A 26,978-nucleotide genomic window follows, 5' to 3' on the forward strand; every position below is an offset into this window, starting at 1 on the left:
GATTTTAATTTCTTCACATTACTTCCATCTGTTATACCACAATAAAGACCACAATGGAATGTGAAATTATGGCGTACTTAATCAAAAAAATAAGATCTCAGCAATTTTCAAAACATTTATATACTCCACATTAGTTTATGTTGAAAGGGTGGAACATTTGGATCAGCCCAATAAGGGATACTGTCATTGGAAATTTAAAAGTGCTGCTCCAGCAGAATTCTGCACTGAAATCTGTTTCTCAAAAGAGCATAATTTATATTAATTTATAATAATGTATATATAATGATATTATACTTAATTTTGAAATCTGCCATGGGGCTAGACATATTGTCAGTTTCCCAGCTGCCCCCAGTCAGGTGACTTGTGTTCTGATAAACTTCAATGACTCTTTACTGCTGTACTGCAAGTTGGAGTGATATCACCCCCAGCAGCCCATCAGCAGAACAATGGGAAGGTAACAACATAACAGTTGCCTGGTAGATCTAAGAACAGCACTTAAAAGTAAAACCCAGGTCCCACTGCGACACATTCAGTTACATTGAGTAGGAGAAACAACAGCCTGCCAGAAAGTTCCATCCTAAAGTGCTGGCTCTTTCTGAAAGCACGTGACCAGGCAAAATGACCTAAGATGGATGCGTACACACCAATGTAACAACTAAAAAAAAATACACTTGCTGGTTCAGGAATGCAATTTTATATGGTACAGTGAATTATTTGCTGTATAAATAGTGTAATTTAGAAATAAAATCTACATCATAAAAATCATGACAGAATCCCTTTAAGCTCACCATGTGTCCAGAACAGGTGAAATAACCATGTCTTACACTGTATTACCGGTTTTGTTGGATTTATTATTTCTTGATTTATTATTTCTTTCACGATCAGCATGAGTTAGGGCAATGGCAAGCAATAGATTAGAGTATTAGAAAAATCAGGGAATATAGGTTAGTTTCAAAACAAATATAGCTAAGAAACGGGACATTAAGAGAACAGAGAATGAAATATCGGAGACCTAGAATCTTGCAAGGACCTATATATTTATTACTGAATATATTTAAGACATAACAGTGACAGAAAAAAGAATTCCACATTATGTGCTTCTCATCAGTCACTAGTTTGGAGGCTCCAGCACCCGCCTACTCTTCACTCTTCACAATCTTAGTAACCTCTCGGGTCTTAGCACGAAGCTTGTTGACCTGGGATTCTGCAATATCAGCACGCTCCTCAGCTTCCTCAAGTTCATGTTGCATCTTGCGATACTTGGTGAGGTTGCTATTGGACTGTTCCTCCTAGGAAAAGACAATCAAGAGCAAGAAGTGGATTTTAGTTCACATAATAGAGTCCAGACCTAGAATAAGATTATAAAATACACACGCTAAGGGGAAGATTTCTTAAAGTGTAAAATTAAAGCTCACCACTGTAGAATTCCAACACTTTCTATTTTTAGAGGTGTGTTAATCAATTGGTGAACTCAAACTTCCACTCATTGAGAAATACTCCTCTAACTATCCCTGAAGTATGCATTGATAGTGTTGGAATTTTACTGTGGTGAACTCTAAGTTCACACTTTAAGAAATCTGCCCCTATCTTCCAAATATAAGATATATTGTTAAAGGGTGAGGATAGCTTCAAGAGTTCAGCAAATATTGTTTGTAGTGATGGGCGAATTTATTCGCCAGGCGCGAATTCGCGGCGAATTTGCGCGTTTCGCCGCCAGCGAATAAATTCACGAAACGCCCGCGAAAATTCGCGTCAAAAATTCGCCGGCGTCAAAAAAAATTTTTCTGAAAAAACGGACGCCGGCGCCAACAACGGGCACCGGCGCCAAAAACGGGCGCCGGCGTCGAAAAACGGGCGCCGGCGTCAAAAACTAGACGCCGGCGACGTTTCGCGAATTTTTTGCCGTTTCGCGAATTTCGCGCGAAATTCGCAAATTTTTCGGCAAAGCAAAACGGCGCAAATTCGCCCATCACTAATTGTTTGTTTTTTTCTGACAGAACCACAGCACACTATATATTCATAAATATCCTGCAAAAAGCCTTTAAGAGAAAGCTACACCTTTCTAACAACTATACAATAAACTTAATTAGTGTTCATGGAAACATACTGTAGGAGAAATGTTCTATGTAATTAATATTTCTTTCTAGACCGAGAGAAAAAGAGAGATAATGTAAATATGCAGGTAATATTTATCTAGCATACAGTATGTTTTTCAAATGATGTTGGGATTACTGGAACCATCTTCAGTCTTAAATTTATTGAAATGTTTTGAAGTGGAAATCAACTGGGAAGCAGTTATAAATACAGAAAGACCCAAAATGTCTACATTAAATAGAATGTTGAAGCCATTTCATTAAGGGAACAAACAGCTACTTACAGTTTCCTCTGTTTGCCTCTTGTAGGCCTTCACCTTCATTTGGAGTTTGTCTACCAGGTCCTGAAGTCTCAGGATATTCTTTTTATCTTCCTCAGACTGCAGATATGAAAAGGTCAAATCGTATTTTAATAGTCACTGTGCTACAGTGATTACTGTTATGGAAGAGAAAGTAATTTGACAAACCTGGTATGTTAGTTCTTTAACTCTCCGTTCATATTTACGGACACCTTTAATTGCCTCTGTGCTGCGTTTTTGTTCAGATTCCACTTCGTTTTCAAGCTCCCGAACCTATAAATGAAGAACCGTGCAGTTAATAAAAGCACCTTGCAGCAGTACACCTGCGCTGATTGGTTTCATTACCCATTTACCTGGATTGAAAGATTACTTTGTTTTGGATGGAAACAAGGGTTTTGGAGACCAGAATTATACAAGAAGTATAAATATACCAGTCTATGTTACTATAAATGAAGAACATGGTACATGTTACCCCAGAGTACCAATGAAATAATTCAAAAAATTATAAGCATTGTAAAAATGCTTTCCTTCAAATTAGGAAATAGAACTAGGGCTCTGCTAGATAAAATGTTCACCAAGCAATAGCTACTTGCTATACCACCCCATGCTTTCATGATAAACAGCAGCTTTTCTGAAAGTTGGAACTGGGGAATGTTCTGTGAATAAGGACCCTGCCCGAGACAGAGCACATTCCAAAAACTGCCCCAGTTAAAATCCTTGTATTGCCTAATCTAAGCAAATTATTAACTTTTAATGTAAACATCAGTTTGACTAAAAATAAAACAAAAATCCATTCAGTTTTACAAAAGTACCATGTAACATCTTCAGGACCTTTGTATCAAACAATACACTGTACATAGAAGCATAATACGTACCCTAGCCTCCAATTTCTGGATTTGTTTTTTTCCACCTTTCATAGCCAGTTGTTCAGCTTCATCCAAACGATGCTGCAAGTCCTTCACTGTTTGATCCAGGTTCTTCTTCATCCTTTCCAGGTGAGCACTGGTGTCCTGTTCCTTTTTAAGTTCTTCTGCCATCATAGCAGCCTGCAGGTATGAGTAAATTTTGTGTTATCTTTAGAAATAAATACATATATATATATATATATATATATATATATATATATATACACACACACACACGGTATATATGTATTTCTGTGTGCAGAAACATTACAACTTACATCTGTTATGGCCTTTTTGGCTTTATCTTCAGCATTGCGGGCTTCTTGTATGGCCTCTTCAACCTCAGTCTGTAGTTGAGCCATGTCTGTTTCAAGCTTCTTCTTGGTGTTAATCAAGCTTGTGTTCTAATACAATGATGCACAATGTTAGCGAGGATAGGCAATCTTAAAAAACAGCGAAGTTTCTATAATATATTTACATAGCCCATGTCCTACACTAGCCAGAGGTAACTTTTTATACCTGTGAGTGCAGGAGTTGTACACGCTCACTAACATCCAATAATTCTTGTTCTGCCACTTTCCTGCTGCGTTCAGTTTGTTCAAGAGCAGCCCTCATCTCTTCTATCTCAGCCTGCATTAGATTAGCTCTGCGTTCAACCATAGCCAGTTGCTCCTTAAGATCTTCCTGTGCTCTCAGGGAGTCATCCAAGTGAATCTGAACATCCTATGGAAAGAAAGCAAAGAAATACAGAGTTACATACATACTGTATACTTGTCTGTACCATAGAACATATACAAACCTAAGGGTGCCATCTTACCTTGAACAATCCCTGAATATTTCTCAACTGCTTCTGAGACTCAGCAGCTTGTCGATTGGCATGGCTTAACTGGATCTCCATTTCATTAAGATCTCCCTCCATTTTCTTCTTTAACCTTAGAGCATCATTTCTGCTTCTGATTTCAGCATCCAATGAGCTCTGCATGGACTCCACCACCCTGATGTGGTTCCTTTTAAATTGATCCATTTCTTCATCCTTCTCTGCAATCTTTCTGTCAACTTCTGATTTTATTTGATTAAGTTCCAATTGGATTCTCAGTATCTTGCCTTCCTCGTGTTCCAGAGATGCCTAATCAAGAGTATTGGTTTCTTATAAATGCATTCAGTGTTATTTAAAATGAATTATTAGATTGTTTTAAATTACTTTGAAGCAACGTAGTAAAGACAGGGAGGTTGGGAAATGCACTGCCGGGTGATGTTGTGATGGCTGATTCCGTTAATGCCTTTAAGAATGGCTTGAATGATTTCATGGACAGACATAATATCAAAGGCTATTGTGATACTAAACTCTATAGTTAGTATATATATATGGTATATACAATTTATGTGAAAGTATGGAGGGGTGTGTGTATGGATGCTGGGTTTCATTTGTAGGGGTTGAATTAGATGGACTTTGTCTTTTTTCAACCTGTAACTATAAAGAGGCTAGTAGCAATGCAGCCTGCTGTGTAACATATACCTCTGTCGTGTAAAATAATGCATTACATTACAGATTAATTTTCAAGTAAAGATATACCTCAGCTTCTTCTAGAGCAGACTGAATATCAGTCTTTTCTTGTTCAATTAGTTTCTTGGCTTTTTCCACCTCGTGCAGTAATTTGTTACTTTCAGAAATTTGCTCGGTGAGATCAGAAATCTCCTCTGTTGATTTCAATAATATAAATGATTAATTTATAAGCCATTTTCTAAAATCATAACTGATAAAACTCTTGCCATGGTCTGTAGACTCTGCAGATTTCTAAAGATTACTTTTAAGTGGTTTCAGCCAGTAATTTAGCCTTTTCAAACAAGTCCTAGCAATAAAATATCTAGGAACTTATGTCACTTCAGTGTAGAATGTGGTGCTATGAGGAAGACATTTTAAATCAAAAGCTAATAAAAATAACAAAATTATATTAGCCCACTTGGAGCTTACCAAACAAATATCCCCAAATACCTAAGTAGTGGCTGTGCATTGTAATGCACATTGATTACACATTTATATTGACATTCCGAAAACTTTATATATATATATATATATAATTATAAATATAGCCATCATTCTTGAAGTAATATAACAAAAACAGGATTTTATACTAACGCTGCAAATTCTTGTTCTCTCGTTTGGTTGTCTCAAGATGATCCAGAGATTCCTCATAAGAGTTCTTCATTTTAAACAACTCTGTGCTGAGTGAACGAGATTCTTTCTGAGAAGCTTCCAGTTCAGCTTGGCTCTCTTCAAACTTTTGCTTCCATTCTGCCAGAATCTGCAATATAAAATGTCATGTTGCTGATTGATTTTTAGCAATTTATTGTGGAAACTGCACAAATCAAAAGAATTGCCTCTAAATTATTACCCTATCAAAGTTCTTTTGTTTCTTATCTAAAGCAGCACATGCACTGTTTGACCTTTCAACATCAACCATAAGGTCTTCAACTTCATTCTGAAGTCGTAGTTTGGTCTTTTCAAGGGAAGCACACTTGGAATTCACAGCTTCAATGTGTTCTTCTGCTTCCTGGAGACGCTGAGCAAGTTTCTTCCTGAATTATGATATGTATAGAAAACTCACATTTTGCAATGGCAATGTGCACAATAGTAACATGAATATTATATTTTTACATACTTGGCATCCTCTAGTTCCTCTGTGCGCTGAATAGCATCTGTCTCATACTTGGTCCTCCACTGGGCAACCTCCCCATTGGCTTTGGACAATGAGCGCTGAAGCTCAGCCTTGGCCTCTTGTTCTTCCTCATACTGTTCTCTAAGCAAGTCACAATCATGGCGGGCTGACTGCAGACTATGGGCAAGGGCGTTTTTGGCCTATAAAAGATTTACAAATTAATGTTTTGCCTACTATATATGTTCCATAGTAGATAGGTGCTCAGTATAACATTAAATAATCTAAAAAAAACAGTACAAAATTGCACTTTGAGTGAAAGCTAGCATTTGTCTTATGCCCCCAAATGCATCCGAAAACTTTGGATAATATAGTATTACATAGGTAATCCTAATTCCTGCCCCCTCTCAAAAAAACACAAATCCCTAGCACCCACCTTGATTTCCTCTTCCAGTTGCCTCTTGAGTTCTTCAATCTGTTGAGTAAATGCCTGTTTACTTCGAGAAAGTTGGGAGATTAAAGCTTCTCTTTCCTCCAACTGTCGTGCATATTCACCTGGCAAAAACATGGTAAGAATTGTCTGAATAAATATATTGGAATAAATCACATCCAGATTTCACATCAAAAAGTATGTTCTAAATGTATGTTTTATAACATATTTATTAGAACTGTAGTTTGATTGGGACATCATTTTCCACAACTGTTATTGGAGTTAGCTGGCGTGTTCTGATGTCAATGGGTTTGGGTACATTTGGTTACATTCCATTCAGTAAAAATTGTATCACCAACTGTGATAAACTTTGAAATGAAGAAGTTTATTAAGGGACTGGTCTAATTGCACTTGTATATGTTTTCATAAAAGATTAAAATATGCAAAATATTGCTTCACCATTCTCTGTCTGCAGTCGGGCTCTTTGGGCAGTGATGTCATTAAGTTGCCTCTGGTGTTCCTCATCCTTTGACTTCAGTTCACTGAGCTGATCTTCCAGGGTGCGACAAATTTTCTCAAAATTAGCCTGAGCAAATTTTAAAAAAGATGCTGTTATAATAACATAAATTGATAAGCACAATACACAGATAAGTTTTGTTAAATAGAAAGCATTCAATGAAAAACGATAAGCAGTACCTTAGCTTTAGTCACATATTCCATGTTGCTGGCAAGGTCATCAATCTCCATCTTTAGCTCACTCTTCTCCTTTTCCAGCTTCTGCTTGACCCTCTGGAGGTTATCAATTTGTTCCCCAAGTTCAGCCACACTGTCAGCCTGCTTCTTCCTAAGAGCAGCTGCAGTGGCTTCATGTTGTAGAGTGGCTTCTTCAAGGTCACGTCTCATCTTCTGAAACTCTGCCTCACGCTTCTTGTTCATCTCAATCTGAGCAGAAGTGGCACCTCCAGCTTCTTCCAGACGCTCACTGATTTCTTCAAGTTCCCTAGAGAATTCAGATCTCTGCTTCTCTGCTTTGGCCCTTGCAGTACGTTCTGCTTCAATTTCCTCTTCAAGCTCCTCAATACGGGCCTAGATTTACAGAAACCCCATGTTGATAAAGAAGTGTTTTCAAAAATATTAAAGAATATCTCAGGAGAAAGACTGACCTGCAATTCCTTAATCTTTTTCTGCAGCTGAGCACCAAGAGCCTGCTCGTCCTCAATTCTGCTCACAAACTGGCTGATTTCAAATTCTTTCCTGTTAAAATTAAATGTATTTGTAGAAGTCAAATAAAATATTAAAGAAATATTATAGATGATGGAAGACCTATAAATTGTGTGCCAGAGTGAAACCCCATACTCTGTAGAATACTATTTGCAGAATGTTATTAAAACAGCCCATAGTTCTAACCACAACTGATCTAAGTTACTAGAGCTCAGATGGTGATGGTTGATCATGGAAAGAAAATAATTATCCAGGAATTTCTACATACCGGTATACAATAATATTGCTATACAATAAGTAATAATAATTTCACTAATAATGGATTCTCATAAAAGAGAAGGCATGTTTCTTCCTGTGTGACCAGTCTTAAAATAAACTTAACTTCACTAGCATGTTCAATTATCCTGCTAAGAGTGAAGGAGACTTGAAATAGCATGCATTCAGTAATGTACAGGTATAGGATCCAGAAACCCATTATCCAGAAAGCTCAGAATTACTGAAGGGTTGTTTCCCATAGACACCATTTTATCCAAATAATCCAAAATTTTTAAAAACACTTTCCTTTTTTCTGTAATTTTAAAACAGTACATTGTACATGATCCAAACTAAGATATATTTAATCCTTATTGGAAGCAAAACCAGCCTATTGTGTTTATTTGATGTTTACATAATTTTCTAGTAGACTTAAGGTATGAAGATCCAAGTTACAGAAAGATCTGTTATCTGGAAAAACACAGGTCCTCAGCATTCTAGATAACAGGTCCCATACCTGTACCAACATGATAACAAAGTGACAAGTGAGTGGGAATAAACCTACTTTTTAAGTTTTTCATCCAGTTGCTGCCTATCATTTTCCAGATCCATGATTGTTTCCTGGGCAAGTTTAAGATCACCCTCTAGTTTCCTCTTAGATCTTTCAAGGTCCATGCGCAATTTCTTCTCTTGTTCCAGAGACCCTTCGAGCTGAATTAAATAATAATAGTTAAGAAATCAATAATTACCCAGGTTTTTTGCTGATGGATTGTTGCATACATGACTTGACTTACATCATCAACTTGCTGTTCAAGCTTGGCCTTGGCTTTGGTCAGAGTATTAACTTTGTCCTCCTCTGCCTGGAGGTCATCAAGTGTCTGCTGGTGGGCTTCTTGAAGTGCTTTTTTCTCTTTGGTCAGCTTAACTATGGTCTCATCCAAAACTGCCATTTCTTCTGTGAGATTCTTAACCTATTTGTTAAAGCACAAATTGCATATTATGTAAAAAATCAATCAACATCAGACGAAGAGTTAAAAGTATACATGCATGTATCCATAATTTTTTGATAATATAAAGGTAGTAATAGCAAAATTAATACTACCTTGCAATGGTAACTAGCATGGTCCAGGCAATTTAAACTTGTGTTCTTGTATAATCAAACATTTATAAGAATAAAGGGAAAACCCTCACCTTGTTTTCTGTTGCATGTTTCTCTTTTTCAACTTTGGCCAGTGTTAACTCCAGATCATCAATATCTTTCTTCAGCTCTGAGCATTCATCCTCAAGTTTCCTTTTCTTGGCTGTCAGTTCAGCATTAGATTCCTCCTCATCTTCTAGCCTCTCATTCAGCTCTTTGATTTTTGCTTCTGACTGAATTTTAGCTTTGATTAACTGATCACACCTTTCCTCAGCATCTATGAGATTTTCTGATTCCTGTTTAGAATTAAAGTACATGGAATGTTAAAAGCTAATATATTTATTGCAAAAAGCACAATTTTATTTGTGCCTTTTCATAACCATATATAAATAATGGAGCATAAAAATGTAAATACTGTAGTAATACTCTAGTTCTAGTATTACATAGCTTACAAAAATAAAACCACTCACAGACTGGACTTGAAGTTGAAGGTCATTCTTCTCTTGGAGAACTTTAACCATCTTCTCTTCTAGTTCCTTACGTTTAGCTTCTGACTTGGCCAGCATCTCCTTGGTCTTCGCAAACTCTTCCTTCATATTCTGCATCTCTTTCTCTGACTCAGCACTCTTCAGAAGAGGCTTGATCTTAAAGTAAAGCTTCATCCATGGCCAATGCTTGACATTCATAAAGGACCGGATATTGTATTGAATAGTGAACAAAGCTTCCCTGGAAGATAAAAATATGGCATACTGCTAAAATATTTGCAGAAATTACCTGTAATAATGCAAAAGATATAGGCACTGCCCTCTTAGTATCAGTCAGCCCCCTAACATAGTGTTAGCTTGAATGAATATCTTCTAGTCATCATCCTCTCAATCCAATAATAAAGGTACTTTGCTTGTCAGACAAAGACTCAATGGCAAAATAATCAATATTTTGGAAAGACAAGGGGCATAATATAAAAATGTGTCAATAGCAGAAAAATATTTGAAGCTAAATACGTTTTTTTTACATTTTTTATAAATCTGCCCCTTGAAAATGTTAATTGTGTTCCTTTTTTTCTGAGATTACATTTCTTTTCCCAATTTTCATGACAAATCTTAAATGGATTACCCATAATTGATTTATGTTGGGGGAAATTTACGAGATTTGCATTTTTCTATTTATTTCCACGCAAGCAGATACATCATAAGTGGCATAAAATCAAGGAAAAATTCAGATGCTGCACAATTTAAGATGGCACAATTTATATTCTATTTTTTTTTAGTTTTGTTCTTAAAAAATCAAAGTAACATTTTTTAGTGATTTTCAAATCTCGCACAATTATTAATAAATGTTGCACTTAATATAAAGTTATTATATTTACAGACCATGTATTTAGTACTTAAATATTACCTCCTCTCCATCATTTTTTTAAACTCTTCTCTCATGAGGAATCCTCTGCACCTTGCCTGGGTACGAGTGATGACCTCAGCCAAGCGATCATCTCGCATCTCTTCCAGTAACCCCAGGAGACCAGCTTTGAAGAACACCTTTCAAAAATGTAAGGGTACAATTGCATCTTAGAGTAAAACTTAAACATGTAGCTATACTAATTTAAGAGGCAGGGACAACAAGATACCTTAGTATGGCCAAATCTGTACTGGGTATGGTCAACATCAATGGATCCAAGGAGTTTTTCAGAGGCCTTTTTGCTGTCAATAAACTGACCCTCTGGGATTGCACTTGCATTTAAAATTTTGTATCTGAAAATACAAAAATAGAAATAGAAGAAGATATTAGCCAAGCCTAACATCTCATATCATTTAAATATCTGTGTAGGTAAAAACTACTTTGCAATCAAACTGCCAAGGAGAGAACTAAGCACACAATTTGTGCAATATGCATTTTCACTATTTTAAGAAGAACAGTCACTGTTGAAAAGACTGATCACTCACTTAACCCTCATGGATCTGAGTAGCATCTCTCAATATGTAAATAAAAGTACCTTTGCTTGAAGTCACCGTAGAGAATTCTGCTTGGGAATCCCTTTCTGCAAATCCTAATACCCTCCAGCACACCGTTACATCTTAGCTGATGCAATACAAGTGCGTGTTCCATTGCCCCTGAAAGGTACAAAACAGGTATTTAGGAAAGATTTAGAGGATTTAGAGGATTTGATATAATGTTCACTTTTTTAGTTTGGTTATTGCTATCTCACCTGGAGTTTTGGTCTCATTGGGAATAATGCAACGGACAAAGTGAGGATGGGTGGTCCTTAGATTGGACATCAGCTTATTCAGATTTTCCTGCAACATTGAGAAAAAAATGTATTTAATAAACAAACTGCGATGATAAGAAGATATCAATAAGTTCTCTGATCCCAACATAAATTCATTCATCCTTAATGGGAAACACTGTTTACAAAGTTATCCAAATGTATATGGTCCATAGGCATGCTTTAAAAGGAGGAATTTACCTTCCAATTATTTGCTTTTAAATGGCAATGCATTAACTCATAATATTCTAACAGAACATTCTATCTCTGCACATTTGTGTTTGTACATGGAAGCTGTCACGTTTATTGCCTTGACTTTATATGTTAGTTTTTTACATTTGTAAACTGACTTCACATGCAATCTGTTGTCTGAGTGATACTTACCCTAAAAAGAGCAGAAACGGTCTGGAAAGAGGACCCCTTCTTCTTCCCACCTTTCTTTCCACCACCCTCTGCAGGAAAAATTTAAAACAAGAGAGAAAATGTAAGTACTTGAATATTATAGTGATTATTCTTTAACATCAAAGTTTTCAGCCCCCACTTCACCAAAAAGTAAATCCAATTTCTTATTTTTTGTTACAAGTGACATAGAAATGGGCAATGCTGTAAAAAAAACTCCCTATAAAGATTGGCATCATAATAATAATTACATATGCTGTTTTCCCAGGAAATACATTCAACTTTTTTTTAAATCCCCACTATTGACTGACTTATCAACACCTTATTTAATAACATGACTACTTTTACATTACATAAACCTTTATACAAACACCATGAAAACCTTTTATTATTTCTACAACCCATGGAAACCACACACATTAGCACTACCTGCGTCACCAGCGGCATAGCTGGAGAATAGATATGCCAGTGTCTTCATTGAAGACTTTTGGTAGAGGCCAATGACAGTGTCATTCAGTGGGTCCTTGTTCTTTTCAAGCCACCCAGTGATGTTGTAATCAACTGTTCCGGCATAATGGACAAGAGAGAAATGAGCCTCGGCTTTGCCTTTGACTGGTTTGGGTTTCTGGAAGTTGTTTGACTTGCCCAGATGTTGGTCATACAGCTTGTTCTTGAATGAAGTGTCTGTTGCCTTGGGAAACATACACTCCTCTTCAAGGATGGAGAAAATGCCCATTGGCTGAGAGGGAAATGTAGACAACAATAACATTTATTGAAAAGCCAACTGGGAAAAATAATGGTTTAATTACTGCAAATTTGAAGATTGTAGAAAGATGAAGACTGTGTTTCGCCTGCAACACATTGTAGCTTTCCTAAATAATGTTTAATATTACTAACCTTATTGCCTTTAATAGAGAATCTATGGTAAACAAAGACTAGTAAACAAAGAGCATATAGATGAATGTCTACAACGTCTGCTTTATTCACAGAAGATATCTATTAGGAGATTTGGCCATGCTGAACTTTGACTCATAAGGTCTATTTATAAATTAATAATATTAACATAATATTATAAAAGTTGGAATGTGTGTGGAACATTGTCCAATAAGTTTGGATACTTAGTAGATATAATGCTAAAAAAGAGCTATTCATAGTGTTTATACCTTCTCAATAAGCTCAATACAGGCAGCCAAGTCCATGCCAAAGTCAATAAATGTCCACTCAATCCCTTCCTTCTTGTACTCCTCTTGCTCCAGGACAAACATGTGATGGTTGAAAAACTGTTGCAGTTTCTCATTGGTGAAGTTGATGCAGAGCTGCTCCAAGCTGTTGTACTGAAGAACCATTTCCCCATAAATTAAAATAATATTATAAATAATTATGATTGTGCTTTTTTCAGTAAATGTTTCTAGATGCTTGGGAGAGGATTACCATATGAAAATGATTACGTTTCTCAAGGAATAATAAAAAAAAAATGTTTTATTCGTATGATATTGGTTCATAGCTTTTACACTTAGGGGCACATTTACTAAGGGTCGAATTTCGAAGTGGTAAAACTTCGAAATTCGACCATCGAATTGTAGAAATTCGATAGTCTAAGTTTTTTTTTGGATTCAATTTAGCAGTTTTCGATCAAATTCAAATTGTTCGATCGAACGTAGAAATCGTTCAAATTGAACGACTCGAACAATTTATTCAATCGATCGAACGATTTTCAAAAAAAAAAACATTGACTTCTAAAAACGTAGCCATAGGCTAACATAGCAATTCGGCAGGTTTGAGGTGGCGAAGTGTCAAAGTCAAAGTTTTTTTAAAGAGACAGTACTTCAATTTTCGAATGCTCGAATATTTGAAGTTTTTTAAACTCAAATTGAATTTTTGCCTATTCGATGGTCGAAGTACCCAAAAATTACTTTGAAATTTGACGTTTTTGATTTCGAAGATTCACTTCGAATTCACTTCGACCCTTAGTAAATGGGCCCCTTATTATTGCTCCCAAGTTCATGCTTGAAAATCCCAAAGGTTTTCCCTGCTTGTAGTTCCAAAAGACCAGGTCTTGGAACCCTTTACTACAAATGAACATTGATACCCTTTTTACTTTTCTATTAGTTTGGCTCATGATCCAGTGCTATACTGATGCTGAACTATAAGGTGGACGGGTTAGAAAAATGATCATTCCCTGCCATGCAGTACAACTATGACTCACATCAAAGATCTCAAACCCAGCGATATCCAGCACACCGATGAAAAACTGTCTTGGCTGCTTAGTATCCAACATTTCATTAATACGTGTGACCATCCACAAGAACATCTTCTCATAAACAGCTTTACCCAGAGCACCAACTGAGTTGTGAACCTAGAGAAATATGTATTGGGGTAAGCAAATCTGATAATGTTAATTGGTTCATCAACAAGTGATCTGCATTCTTGGATGCCTCATGCCCTCTAGAAAAGATCTTGTAATAATAGCAAAACTTTCCGTTACAGGTACTCATTGGACCTTTTTCCCACTGAGTAGCTACTGATATTTTTCCAAGGACATAATTCTTGGTCTACATAATAAGATCACTGACCTGCTGAACAGTTTGCCCTTTAGTTACATATTCATTGCCGACCTTCACTCTTGGGTAGCAGAGAGCTTTTAGCAAATCTGATGAGTTCAGACACATCAAATAGGCAGCCTTATCAGCAACTGCAGAGAAACATATTATCAGGATAATTATGGAGTGTGCAAGAGGTTTGAACAAGTCATATGTGCTTATAGTTTTAGTCTTAAAGAAGACCTGTAGCATAATTTTAAACCCTCCTGTAATTATGTAGGCAATAATGATTAAGATTGTCCCTGCCCATGTTTCAAATATATAAATAAATTGCCGCTGAAACTTTTTTTTTGTGCATTGCTTCTATTTTTAACGGAATATCATGCTCTGGCATGTTCTTGTTTATTTACACAATATGCCCCTTAAATGAAAGGGAAGTATTTATATTGCAATTTTCTTGTGTAAAATGAGTTGTATTTAAAAAGTGACTACTCACGGGTAATCAAGGCATGCTATATGGGCAGCATGTGGGCATCTCCGGGCATGTCCTTACCTTGCATGTGCTTCAAAACATGCAAGGCAGGAGTACCATTAAGTGCTTTGTGTATGGGCCCTAAAGGGGAGCAATTTTAATCCCCAACATTTATACAAGCACTTTATGTTCCAGCACTTATACAAGTGGTGAGTGAGATATAGGTCTGTTGCTTAACCTCTGCCAGCCTCTACTCAGCATGGCTCCTATCCTTTCTTTAAGGTATGCAGAAAGTTAATATATCATTTCTAATTTATGGCCAAGACATGCCAGGAATGACTACAAAGCTAAGGGACATGGGTGGAGGAATGGTAGAGGGGACCATTTTTGGCCAGGGGGTACAGGAATTGCAGACTACCAGACCAAAGAGAGCACAGCTACTGTAACATTTCACACTTTCTGGAAAGCAGAATAGAATGATTTTTTTTTTTGAGTGGCGTTTTTCTGCACTCTTTCCCCCCACCCTCGAAAATAGTATGGGGACCCCAGGCCAGATAAAGATGACTATTCTAAAAACAAAATATTAATACACTATATGCAAATAAAAGGTTGTTCCAGCTAAACATATCTCAGTCTGTACCAATAAGTAGCCAGCCTGGCTATATCACAAAAGTCACATACAATATCTATATAATTATTCATAAGCAATATTCACATACACCAATTTATCAAGGGTCTAATTTCGAAGTGGAAAATACTTCGAAATTCGACCATCGAATTGAATACTACGAAATTCGAGGTCGAATTCGTAGGATTTTTTACATCGTACGATCGTACTCCTATCGTACTTCGAATCGTACGATTCGAACGATTTTATTGTACGATCATACGATTTTCCTTCGAATACAAAAAACTTAGAAATATACTCTGGAAAGTTGGCGAAGTATTGAAGTCGAAGTTTTTTTAAAGAGACAGTACTTCGATTATCGAATGGTCGAATAGTTGAACGATTTTACTTCGAATCGAAGGTCGAAGTCGTAGTAGCCTATTCGACGGTCAAAGTATCCAAAAATTACTTTGAATTTTGAATTTTTAAACTTCGAAAATTCCCTCGATTTCACTTCGACCCTTGATAAATCTGCCCCATATAGAACAGAACTAAATTCTTTTTATTGCCCTCTCTCTCTACGGAGTATTATGTACCTTCTGAGCCGTCTGGCTCAGCCTGCTCCTCTCGCTGTTTCTGCTTGAATTTCATGTTACCGTAGTGCATGACGGCACCTGTCAGTTTATAGATAGTCATTTTCTCATCCGCAGTGAAGCCCAGGATATCGATAGCACTCTGTAAGGAAAAGCATCCCAGTTTTAAGATCATGGGCAAGGATCTATCAAAGTACAGTATAGTTGCACGAGATCACAAGCAGCTAATTTTGTACCCTCAAAAACACAATGTGATTTATGCCCACACATATTAATTAGCCCGTTAATTAAACATTATTAGATTAAACATCTGTTTGCAATTTCTGTGAATTTCTGTACAGAGAGAATAGATTTAGCTGTGTTGTCCTGTCTAGCTTTGAATCTGCCTTTCTCTCTCTCTCTCTCTCTCTCTCTCTCTCTCTCTCTCTCTCTCTCTCTCTCTCTCTCTCTCTCTCTCTCTCTCTCTCTCTCTCTCTCTCTCTCTCTCTCTCTACACACACACGCCTTTAAGTCAGTGCATATTCAGGCTTACATCAGTGGCCATGAGCTCTTCTGTATCATCAATGCTAGCTACAGAGATCTCCCCTTGGCTGACGAATGGATAGTCATAGGGGTTGGTGGTAATCAGGAGCATATCTATGAAACAAAAGAACTTCTATGAAACAAAAGAACAGTCTAAGGTAAAATAATATGCACTGTGGGGGCACCTGATACACAGTTAAAGAAATACATTCATTTAGGGTTATGTCACTCAAGCTACATTCTCCAGGCTGATGTGCAAGGTTTTCCACACAGTAAATATTGATGTACTCCCCCTCTGAAGCTGCTAAGGGGCCTATCAGACACAGGGCCATTACTATTTCAAGAGACAAGCACATTTCAGGCTGAAAAGGTGCTGTTTCGGTTTAAACTCCATCTGACCCTGCCATTACTGAAATAATAGGCTGCATGGTTGCATTTAGGCCTTTCTCTGCATCTATTGAATACCCCTTGTTTGACATGAGCCCTAAATATCAGACCTGAGGTGCAAGGTTTTCCACACAGGGAACATTGATGTTCTCCCCCTTTCAAGCTGCTATGGGTCCTATCAGGCACAGTGCAATTTCTATTTAAAGCCAGATGGGGAGCTACCTCCAAATGTGATTATTTGTAAACTTACCGATCAGTTCCGGCTTCTTGTTGGACATGATTTGGTAGAAAATGTGATAGCTCCTCTCGGCTTTTAGCTGAAAGGTAACTCTGGACTTCTCCAGCAGGTCTGTGGATAAAGAAAGTGCATGATGGGAAAAGTACCAATGGAAATTCCCAACCTACATTGCATACAATAGAATATAATACATATACTATTTTAGGTAAAGAAGAATGCTGTGTGCTCCCTTAGGTTATTTTTTATATGAATATTCATGAACTGGACAATATTAGCTGTCTATGATGTTCTGTAATAATCTCTATGGCAGTGGTTCCCAAATATTAGGCTGCTTTCATAGGATGTCCCAGAACAGTGACTGGGGTAAGCAGCCCAAAGGACAGGTATGGTGAGATTTGGGGAGAATACCTATTTGCTTTCTAAGATACTCCTGTAAGCCTGAAGGTTCATTATGGTGATCAGGGAAGAACATTTACTTGTTGTTGTAGATAATCTTGGAATGACCTTATCACCAACTATTCACCCAACAGTTGTAGAAAAAGCCAACTACTTAACCTACTACTGCTTACATTAAATAATGATCTGTGACCCCTCCACAGTGGCAGGGTGATTTCTCCAAACAGCAGATCTTTCTGACGAGTCCAGACTTTTACCTTGGAATCATCATCATCATCATCATTTATTTATATAGCGCTGTCAAGATACGCAGTGCTTTACTGCAGTTATAGCAAACAGGGAATAAATGGTGGCTAACAGACAAGGATTACAGAGTACAATAGGGTTTACAGACTAAAAGGTTAGGGTACAATTGAGACAAAAGGATCATATAAACACTTTGTCATTTTTGATACAGCAATGATTAATTAAGGTACAACGAATAGGCCTCTTTAAACAGATGGGTCTTTAAGGAGCGCTTGAAAGTTTGGAAGGAAGGAGAAAGTCTGACAGCTTGTGGCAGAGAGTTCCAGAGAAAAGCAGAAGCCCGAGAGAAGTCTTGTAGACGAGAATGGGCAGAAGTGACCAGAGGAGAAGTGAGGCGAAGATCAGAAGCAGAGCGTAGGTTTCGTGAAGGAGTGTATTTGGAGATTAGAGATGAAATATAGGGAGGGGTTTCATTATTAAGGGCCTTGAATGTGAGTGTAAGTAATTTGAATTTGATTCTAGAAGAGATTGGGAGCCAGTGAAGGGACATACATATGGGAGCAGCTGATGTTGAGCGGCGAGATAGATGAATGAGTCTAGCGGCCGCGTTTAGAACAGATTGGAGTTGTGAAAGGTGACTTGTTGGAATACCTGTGAGGAGTAAGTTGCAGTAATCAAGGCGGGAGATGATGAGAGACTGAATCAGTGTTTTAGTTGATTCTGAACTGAGATAGGGTCGTATTCGAGCAATGTTGCGCAGTTAAATACGGCAAGATTTTGCAAGTGTTTGAATGTGTGGTGAAAAAGACAGATGAGAGTCTAAGATAACTCCTAGGCAGTGTGCCTGTGTGGTGGAATGAAAGGTGGTGTTGTTTACGGTGAGTGATATCTGAGGGACAGGGGAAGATCTTGGAGGAAATATGATGAGTTCTGTTTTAGAAAGGTTCAGTTTCAGGTGGCGCTGTGACATCCTGGAGGAGACAGCAGAGAGACAGTCTGTGACTTGGGAAAGGACAGAATTAGAAAGATCAGGAGTAGACAAGTAGAATTGGGTGTCATCAGCATAAAGGTGATACTGAAGTCCAAATGACTGAATGAGTTTTCCTAGTGAAGTTGTATAGAGCGAGAACAGCAGGGGGCCAAGAACAGAGCCTTGAGGAACTCCAACAGAGAGTGGGAAAGTAGTAGAAGTAGAGTTGGAGAAGGAAACTTTAAAGGAACGGTCAGACAGATAAGATGTAAACCATGAAAGAGCAGTGTCCCGAATGCCAGATGAGTGTAGAATGTCAAGGAGGAGTGTGTGGTCAACTGTGTCAAAGGCTGCAGAGAGATCTAGTAGGATTAGAATGGAATAATGATCTTTAGACTTTGCCAATAGAAGATCATTGGTTACTTTGGTGAGGGCAGTTTCAGTCGAGTGTGATGGGCGGAAGCCAGATTGCAAGGGGTCGAGGAGGGAGTTGTGAGTGAGATGCTGGATCAGGCGTTTATAAACAAGCCTTTCTAGTAATTTGGAGGCGAATGGAAGAAGGGAGACTGGTCGATAGTTAGTGGGAGAGCTGGGATCAAGGGAAGGTTTTTTGAGGATAGGAGTGATTAGTGCTTGTTTGTATAATGATGGAAAAGTACCAGTAGAGAGTGAAAGATTGAATAGGTGGGTAAGTGCAGGAGAGAGTGTATCAGAGATTGGGTGGAGAAGGCGAGAGGGTATGGGGTCAAGGGAGCAGGTGGTGGGTTTTGAGCTGGCTAGAAGTTTGCTGACTTCATCTAGAGTTGCAGGGGTGAAGGAGTGCAAAGTAGATGTGAGTGGACTGCACGTTGGTCTGAGATTGTTGTTGGACGGTATGCTCAGCCTAATGAGATCGATTTTTTCATTAAAGAAATGAGCAAGGTCTTGGGCAGTAACATTAATAGGTGGAGGAGGTGGAGAGGGGCATAGGAGTGAGTTAAATGTGGCAAACAGCTGCTGTGGTTTGGAGGACATAGTAGATATTAGATAAGAGAAGTATTGTTCTTTGGCTAATGATAGAGCTCGGTTATAGCAGGAGAGCATGAATTTGAAGTGGATGAAATCAGGATCAGTTCGTGACTTTCTCCATCGTCGCTCAGCTGATCTACTACATCTTCTGAGGTACCGTGTTACACTAGTGTGCCAGGGTTGGGGTTTAGCTGGCCGGCTGTGACGGGTGGTAGAAGGTGCAAGGGAGTCAAGTGCTGTTGAAAGGGCATCGTTGTAGAATGTGATGTGCTTTTGGTGCTGAACTGTTTGTGAGTAGGCAATTGGTGTTCTGTGATTGCTTTTAAATTATTTAAATTATATTATTTATAATATACTTTATAATATACTATTATTATTTTCTCTTTTATCTCCACTTCATGTATGGAGTAATGAATCAACTGCACAACAAATCAACACAAAACAAATATAACATGCCGACTGGTTGTAAGTAGATACCCAAAAGGGAAGCCTGATTCATGTGTACACTTTGCGTGGTGCAGCGAATTTGCGTGATTCGCTGCTGGCATCAAAATAAAATTTTTGGACACCGGTGTCCGTTTTTTGACGCCAGCGCATTTTGGCCAAAAAAATGGACGCCAGCATCAAAAAAATGGACGCCGGCGCCATTTCACAAATTATTCACGTTGCACGAATTTCACGTGAAATTCTCTAATTTTTCGGCGAAAGGGCGCAAATTCGCCCATCACTAGCGTGGATCCAATTAACATTTTTTTTTCTCTGAACACCTTTTAATCCTATTATGGCTGGATTGCCCTTATCAGACAACATAAAATAGTATTGCCCTATGTGCACTTCCTTCTCTTTTCTCTTTTAGCTACTTTACAGTGTGATTTTATCTTTTTTTTTTTTTTTTTTTTTTGCAAAGTAACCTCATCAAGTTTTTCCAATTCAATTTTTTTCAGCAATATGCTTAAGATTGAATTTAGAAAAAAAATAGGATTCGAAAGTTAATAGATCTTCCACCAAAATCCCCATTACTCCCTTTATCCTATTGTACATTAATGATACTTACAAGTTTCAATATCAGCTGAGGAGAGTTTCCCAGTTGTGCCAAAATGGATTCTGATGAATTTACCCTACAAGGTAAGGGACGGAGAAAGGTATAATGATTACAGAACAAATAAACCCTCTCCAGGTATCACCACTCATATAACATTCGATTTATCGACATGGTGCCAGGGGAAAGTAACTGTATGTTATTTTTCAGCCCTAAAAAAAATATATCACTGCTATAGATCAAGAATAGGAGATACTGTAGCAGTGCTTGTTGGACTTTTTTAGTTCAAGGCCCACTTGGAATTCCAACTTGTGGTCAGGGCCTTCCTTAGCTTAGTATAGGAGCCATACAGCGAAAGTTCTACCAATATCTAGGACAGCAAATACATTTTTACCCCAAATTTCACCCTAATTGACTTTCAAGGTGAGCTTTCATGTATATCTAGGAGACCAAATATGCAATTTTCCCAGATCTTCCTCTAAGTGCCCTTAGGATAACCTCCACCAGGGGAGCCAGCCCAACTGTACCACTGCTCTGAATTGATTCACAACATTTTGAATGCCATCCCTTTAGACAATGCTGCCAAAATCCTCATTACAAACAATTGGTTACTGGTCATGGGCTGGTGATAAGGTATTGCGGCTAAGCAATGACTACTGGTAAGCAGAAACAAATCACACCCATGATCTGGCATCCTCCAAATAACTTTATACATGCTTGTATTGCTTATGTGCTTCCCTGTCAGTTATGTGCTTGAGTTGACAGATATAAAATGTCATTTACATAGTGAGTAATAAGTAACACCCAACCTTTTAATAAACTATGGACAAAACACTAATGTTTAGAACTAAATAACTTTAAGTGGAAGCATCGTATTTTAATAACCAGGGAGGCCCTTATGATATTGGGGGGTTGTTTCTAGTAAATCGAAATATCTCACAAAGCGGGAAGAGTTGTCATTCCTCACTGTCTTGGCGTTTCCAAAAGCTTCCAGCAAAGGATTTGCCTGAATGATTTGATCTTCCAGGGTTCCCTAAGAAGGAGAAACAGAAGCATTAATATATAAGAGGAAACAGAGCCTAGATCCCTAAGTTTGACCCAGCTCACTAAGCTTCATCCCCTGAATAAATGTTGGAGGAGTCTTCCCCTTCCATTCCTGAATATCTATTTACACTTACCTAATAGGTTTTTCAGATATAGTTTTTGCAGTTAGACAAACACTTTAATGGAAGCATCATACCTTGCTTTTTGCGACTTCTTCCTTTTTCTTGTCAGGGGCTGCTGCAATTGTTGCAAAATACTGAATGACACGTTTTGTGTTAACTGTTTTTCCAGCACCAGATTCTCCACTGCAGAAAATAAATATCAAATCACTTGAACTGTGCAGATCAGAGTAAAATATTGGCAGTGTTGCCACTACTGATATTGCTTTCAAACAATTGAAACTGCTGGTGGAACCAAGATGGAAACAGGGTTGTTTTTACCTCTTAGCTGGCACTTTAGTAGGGACAGAAAATAGCTGCCCCTGGCAAGTTTAAAACTTACATATTCCTTTTTCAAAGGAAATTCTGCTCTTTTAGTGCATAAAGTACAAGTGCAGCCCTTATTTTCAAACTCTTAGCAGCAGACCTCGGACACCCCCAAAGGCTAGGATCATGCATTTCTAGGCCAAGCTCTTTGATGGTTTTTGGAAAAGAATTGTGAGACTACAGAAAAGTAGATACAGCCTTCCTTGTAAACTGAGAACAAGAAACGTTCACACAAGGGTAAAACTGCACTGTTTCTGGGGCTATTTCAGAATTTGTGTGTATCAGGTCACTCACTATAAATTCACAATCTAGTATAACATGAATTTATCCAACGCAGCCAACATATTTGTCTGCAATAGCATTGCACCTCATTAAAATAAAATTAAAGTATTGCCGGGGGAAAAATAATTGAACCTACGTGATCAGGATTGACTGGTTTTCCCGATCTGCAAAACAAGAACGCATAATGTAAGATTAATTGATATGGCATCGTTGAGGCACATTATATTGCAAGAATGTATACTCGGTTTATAAATAAACAACATTGCCTATTGATTTTGCCTCGTTCGACCTGTAAATGTACAGTTTAACATATATGGGCCCCCATGCAAATTTGTTACTATTTCCATCCTCCTTAAACTTTTGTACCCATGAGGCTGAAACTATGGGCTTGCCATTGAGGTTGCTAGTATTTGACTCAAGACCAGTTCTGTTGGCGCAGTGTCTTAGTTGCTCCACTGGGTCTTCTTGAGATGATCAACCAAAAGATATTAGTCAATAGCTAAAATAATAGCCACTGACTGTGCAAGGGAAATGGAAAATAAAAAGCAAGAGTAGAAGCTAAATGAATAGTGCCTCAGTCTAGGATCCATACAGGAAAAGAAACATGTAATAACATTTTAATGAGCAGTGGCGATCCTAGAGGGGGGCGGGCCCTGGTGCGTGACGCGCAGCCGGGCCCCGCCCCCCTCCGTACGGCCGCATTTGCCGGCATTTTCAGCGGCGAACAAACTGCCGGGGGGCCCTGAGGGGGTGCAGGCCCTTGCACCCCCTGCTCCCCCGGTAGTTCCGCCACTGTTAATGAGGAAATGACAGACACCCATTTTTGTAATCAGCTGGTAGAAGGCAATAGTGTGTTATATCATTTTTAGGAGCCTTGATCTTAGAAAAGATGAGCAAAAGAAATTATATAAGAAGTTGCAACATCAACTAAACAAGCTCCTATAACTTACCAGTTAACATGGATTGATAGGCGTTATCAGAGATAGAGAAGATGTGGGGTGGGGCCTCCTGGCGCTTCTTGCCTCTGTAAGCCACCACCACCTCTGGGTTGTACACAGGAAGCCACTTGTAGGGATTCACAGTAACACAGAAAAGCCCAGAATAGGTCTGAAAGAAATATACATCCAAAGAAGGTGTCATCCCAAGGCATTTGTGTTTTCCTATTTAGAAATTTCTCTCTACCCACTCCATACTCACGTAGATCATCCAGGCTGCATAACGCTCTTTGAGGTTATACAGAACAGATGGTTCATTCAAGTGGGTCATCATGGCCATGTCTTCAATTTTATCGAACTTTGGTGGATTCATAGGGAAGATCTGATCATCCTTCACTGTTACAGTCTACAAAATGAGGAAATGCTTGTGAAGTAAAGCCAGTTGCATGACTTTTCACACCAATGTTCCTTAAATAGTTTAGAATTAATTATACATTGCAAAGACAGCTTATTCATTGGGTTTAAACAATCACTTTGTGTAAGGCCCTAAAGCAATAAATTGTTTTATGGGACTGTGTAGAAATGTCTATTTGGAAATTCACCCACTGCCTTTACACCTGAGCCCTCTCGCTGCCATAATTGTCCAATAGCAGTTCAAGAAGTTATTAAATGTAAAAGGATTTTGATTTGTCCAATTTCACTTTCAATCTAATTAATAGCTTACATGCATTTTATATGCTTAGCGTGGTCAGTCTTGTGTTTTAATAGTAATAGTATACAGTTTTCAGTCCATTTCTATATAAAGTATACAGTAAGTAATTGTATTATTATTCTGTAATTGTCCTATCACAGATTTAGATTACATATATATATTTCACAGCTCTGTGTAGCAGTGTTTAAATGCACCTTTCACATTCTGCCGTGTCTATAGTGTCTGTATCCCTGTAATTGTATTTAGTATATCACAGTAGTATTACAGTATAAAAAGTAGTGTTACATTATTCAACATTGAGATACAACTACAGGGTTAAGGACATCACACCTTTGTTAGTATCTTCAAAACATAATGATTATACATTTTCCCTGTACAGCCCAAAGGAACTGGGGTCAATGTGTAACCATTAGTGATGGGAGAATTTATTAGCCAGGCATGGATTTACAGCAAATTTCCGCACTTCACTATCTGTGAATTTTTGGCGAAACTGCAGCAAAAATTCACTGCTGAAAAAAGTTGTGTTCGTAAAAAAATTTGACGCCCATTGGCTTTAATGCATTTGGACAAAAGAGTTGCATGCATCAAAATTGTTGCGCGTCAAAACTATTTTGATGACCATTGACTTTAATGCATTCGGACAAAAAAAGTTGCACATGTAAAAATTGTCGCGTGCGTAAAAATCAATGTGCATCAAAATAATTTTGACGTCCATTTGACTTTAAAGTGTTTCGCTAATTCACCGTTTCACAAATTTTATTGGAGATGCAAAATGGGACAGATCACTAGTAACCATACCTGTCCACCTTCTGTCTTTACAATTGCCTTCCCACCCTCCTTGCTTTGAAGGACTCCTTTCACGTAGGATTCCTTGATCTCCACCACAAACACAGAGCTCTTTGCATCAAATGGTTTGTTCTGTGCTTCAATCCGCTCTTTCTCACTTTTTCTGAGGAACTGGGCTGCTGGCCCAAAAACAGCCATCTCCGCGTCCGAACTCATGGTTGCGGTTTAGGGAGCAGAGCCCAAGTATGTAAAAAAAATATCTGCTGTAGAAAAGAATGTAACCATTAGAAACCTTTGATTTTTACCCTTCCTTACAAGAGAAAATCCAACATACTGGAAATATTCAAAGTGAATGATGCTTTCTATATTAATGCCACTTTCCTTGGCTGCTTTAAGGACGCTAATCCTATTTCCTAAAGTGTATTGACATTTAGAATGCAGTTTGAGATTACAAAGGCTCTTCAATAAGCATTTTTATATAGTTTATATATAGTTTATGCTAAAAGAATATATCATACTAGATGTAATTGTCTTATTTCTATAACTGACATATGTATGCAATAAAAATATCTTCCATATTTCAGTTCCCTTTGTCCTACATGGAGCAGTAACCAGACACTGAGATGAAGACATGATCAGTGGTAGAGAAGAATGTGTGAAAGCCTCAGCTGTTGATACTGAAATCACTACAGAATGTTAAGGGAGCCTGTAAGCTCCACCTGTAACTGAAATATTGTGTAAAATTGACAGTGGAGCCTCTCTTAACTTTCTCCTTTTGTTTCTGGATGAAACAGCAAATTGTTTTATTAAAAAGGACCATGATGGCTCATATAGAAGTCATAGAGCTTTGGAGCATGAACTTTGTTTTGGTGGGAAAAGTAAAGGTCTGTCCTCCAATCTCTAATTGCTGTACTCTATTAATTAAAACATAGTCCAGTCATCATAAGGCCTCCATCAAAGGGACCATGAACCAAAAAATAATGACTAACGTGATTCCCTTTTCAAAGAATTAGCACTGTATCAAACAGATCATTGCTTAAACAACAGCCACACGAGATACTGTTTTGGGGGCTACCCTTTTGCAATGTTTGACTACACTGAGGCCCTTGCCACCTCTAGATATTTCAGTAAAATGGGACTCAAAAACCTTTAAACTGCTTAACTTTAATCATTCATTAAATGGTTATTTTTTTCACTTGGGGGTTAGCATGTAACCAATTAAAGTATCAAAGAATAAAAACAGGATATCCTTATGTATCAAATGTAAATAGTGTAACATTTCTTTTCCTTGGTGAATAAATAATATCTAAATATCTATATCTATAATATCTAAATAAATATTTATAATTCTGAAATGTAAGAATGAATTTGCTGCACTGGCCAATATACCCAATAGGGAATGGTTGAGATAACTTTAGCCTCTCCAGCTGGATGAATGGTTTGTTCCAAAGGTGATGTTTACAGACCCCCATTAGCAGACAGATACATTACCACAGGCTGTTCATATGTCCCATTGCATTTGGAACTTGTCTATGGATTGCGTCTATGATCACTTTCCAAAACTCCCTGTATCTAGGTGTACCCTTACCAACAAGAATTAGCTAAGATTTGTATCTGTCAAAAAATATCCCTTCTGAAATAATCAAAAGAAATTTTTTTGTGCAATAATTCTTAAATCTGTATCTGCCATCTTGTATCAGCGGTGACTGGTAACCAACATGATTATGAAGAATAAATGAGAAGATCTTACCTGTGGTGGCACCGGGCAACGATCACTTGTCTGGACAGTACTGTAAGACAAATGGAAGGTGTGTTTATTGATTTCTGTTGCTCCAACTAAGAGGTGATATTATAATAAGGATAGCGCTGCCAGATAGCATAGGGGACAGGCACCCTTTCTTACCTGATCGGTATAATAAGTGGGTTATGGAGGCTTTTTATACAGTAGGGGATTTCTAATCAGACAGAAGAATACACCCCCATTCTTTATAAGGTCAAAACAATTTTGGCAAACTTGGCCCCTAGCATAGTTCTTATTTGCACAATGTGTGGCTGGTTATTTTTAGAA

General features: G+C 37.9%; 1 protein-coding gene across 1 annotated transcript; it reads right to left on the minus strand.

Moving 5' to 3' along the window:
- Nucleotides 1-1,018: 1,018 nt before the first annotated feature.
- LOC108702858 (myosin-1B) lies at nt 1,019-26,802 on the minus strand. Its single transcript, XM_041579108.1, has 39 exons — nt 26,661-26,802; nt 24,923-25,173; nt 23,675-23,818; nt 23,428-23,584; nt 22,614-22,641; nt 21,907-22,015; nt 21,607-21,699; nt 20,682-20,745; nt 17,020-17,118; nt 16,393-16,496; nt 15,864-16,002; nt 14,222-14,340; nt 13,855-14,004; nt 12,812-12,982; nt 12,078-12,387; nt 11,634-11,701; nt 11,193-11,280; nt 10,980-11,097; nt 10,614-10,737; nt 10,388-10,524; nt 9,463-9,718; nt 9,046-9,288; nt 8,649-8,825; nt 8,420-8,565; nt 7,545-7,635; nt 7,078-7,467; nt 6,841-6,967; nt 6,388-6,506; nt 5,958-6,154; nt 5,691-5,874; nt 5,435-5,600; nt 4,871-4,995; nt 4,115-4,423; nt 3,817-4,020; nt 3,576-3,701; nt 3,268-3,438; nt 2,561-2,665; nt 2,378-2,473; nt 1,019-1,289 (listed from the first exon to the last, which is right to left on the minus strand). The coding sequence occupies exons 2-39, from the start codon at nt 25,124-25,126 to the stop codon at nt 1,137-1,139; spliced, it is 5,811 nt and encodes a 1,936-aa protein (XP_041435042.1). The 5' UTR covers nt 25,127-25,173; nt 26,661-26,802; the 3' UTR covers nt 1,019-1,136.
- Nucleotides 26,803-26,978: the final 176 nt, after the last annotated feature.

The sequence above is a fragment of the Xenopus laevis genome, chromosome 9_10S (assembly GCF_017654675.1).
Source record: "Xenopus laevis strain J_2021 chromosome 9_10S, Xenopus_laevis_v10.1, whole genome shotgun sequence".
NCBI lineage: Eukaryota > Metazoa > Chordata > Amphibia > Anura > Pipidae > Xenopus > Xenopus laevis.

Excerpts from the sequence above, each read along its gene's own strand:
- LOC108702858 (XM_041579108.1), bottom strand. The coding sequence starts at position 25,126 with ATGAGTTCGGACGCGGAGATGGCTGTTTTTGGGCCAGCAGCCCAGTTC. Across the intron at positions 5,875-5,957 it reads GAGGAACTAGAGGATGCCAA|GAAGAAACTTGCTCAGCGTC; the intron begins GTATGTAAAAAT and ends ATCATAATTCAG. Across the intron at positions 3,439-3,575 it reads CCAAAAAGGCCATAACAGAT|GCTGCTATGATGGCAGAAGA; the intron begins GTAAGTTGTAAT and ends TCATACCTGCAG.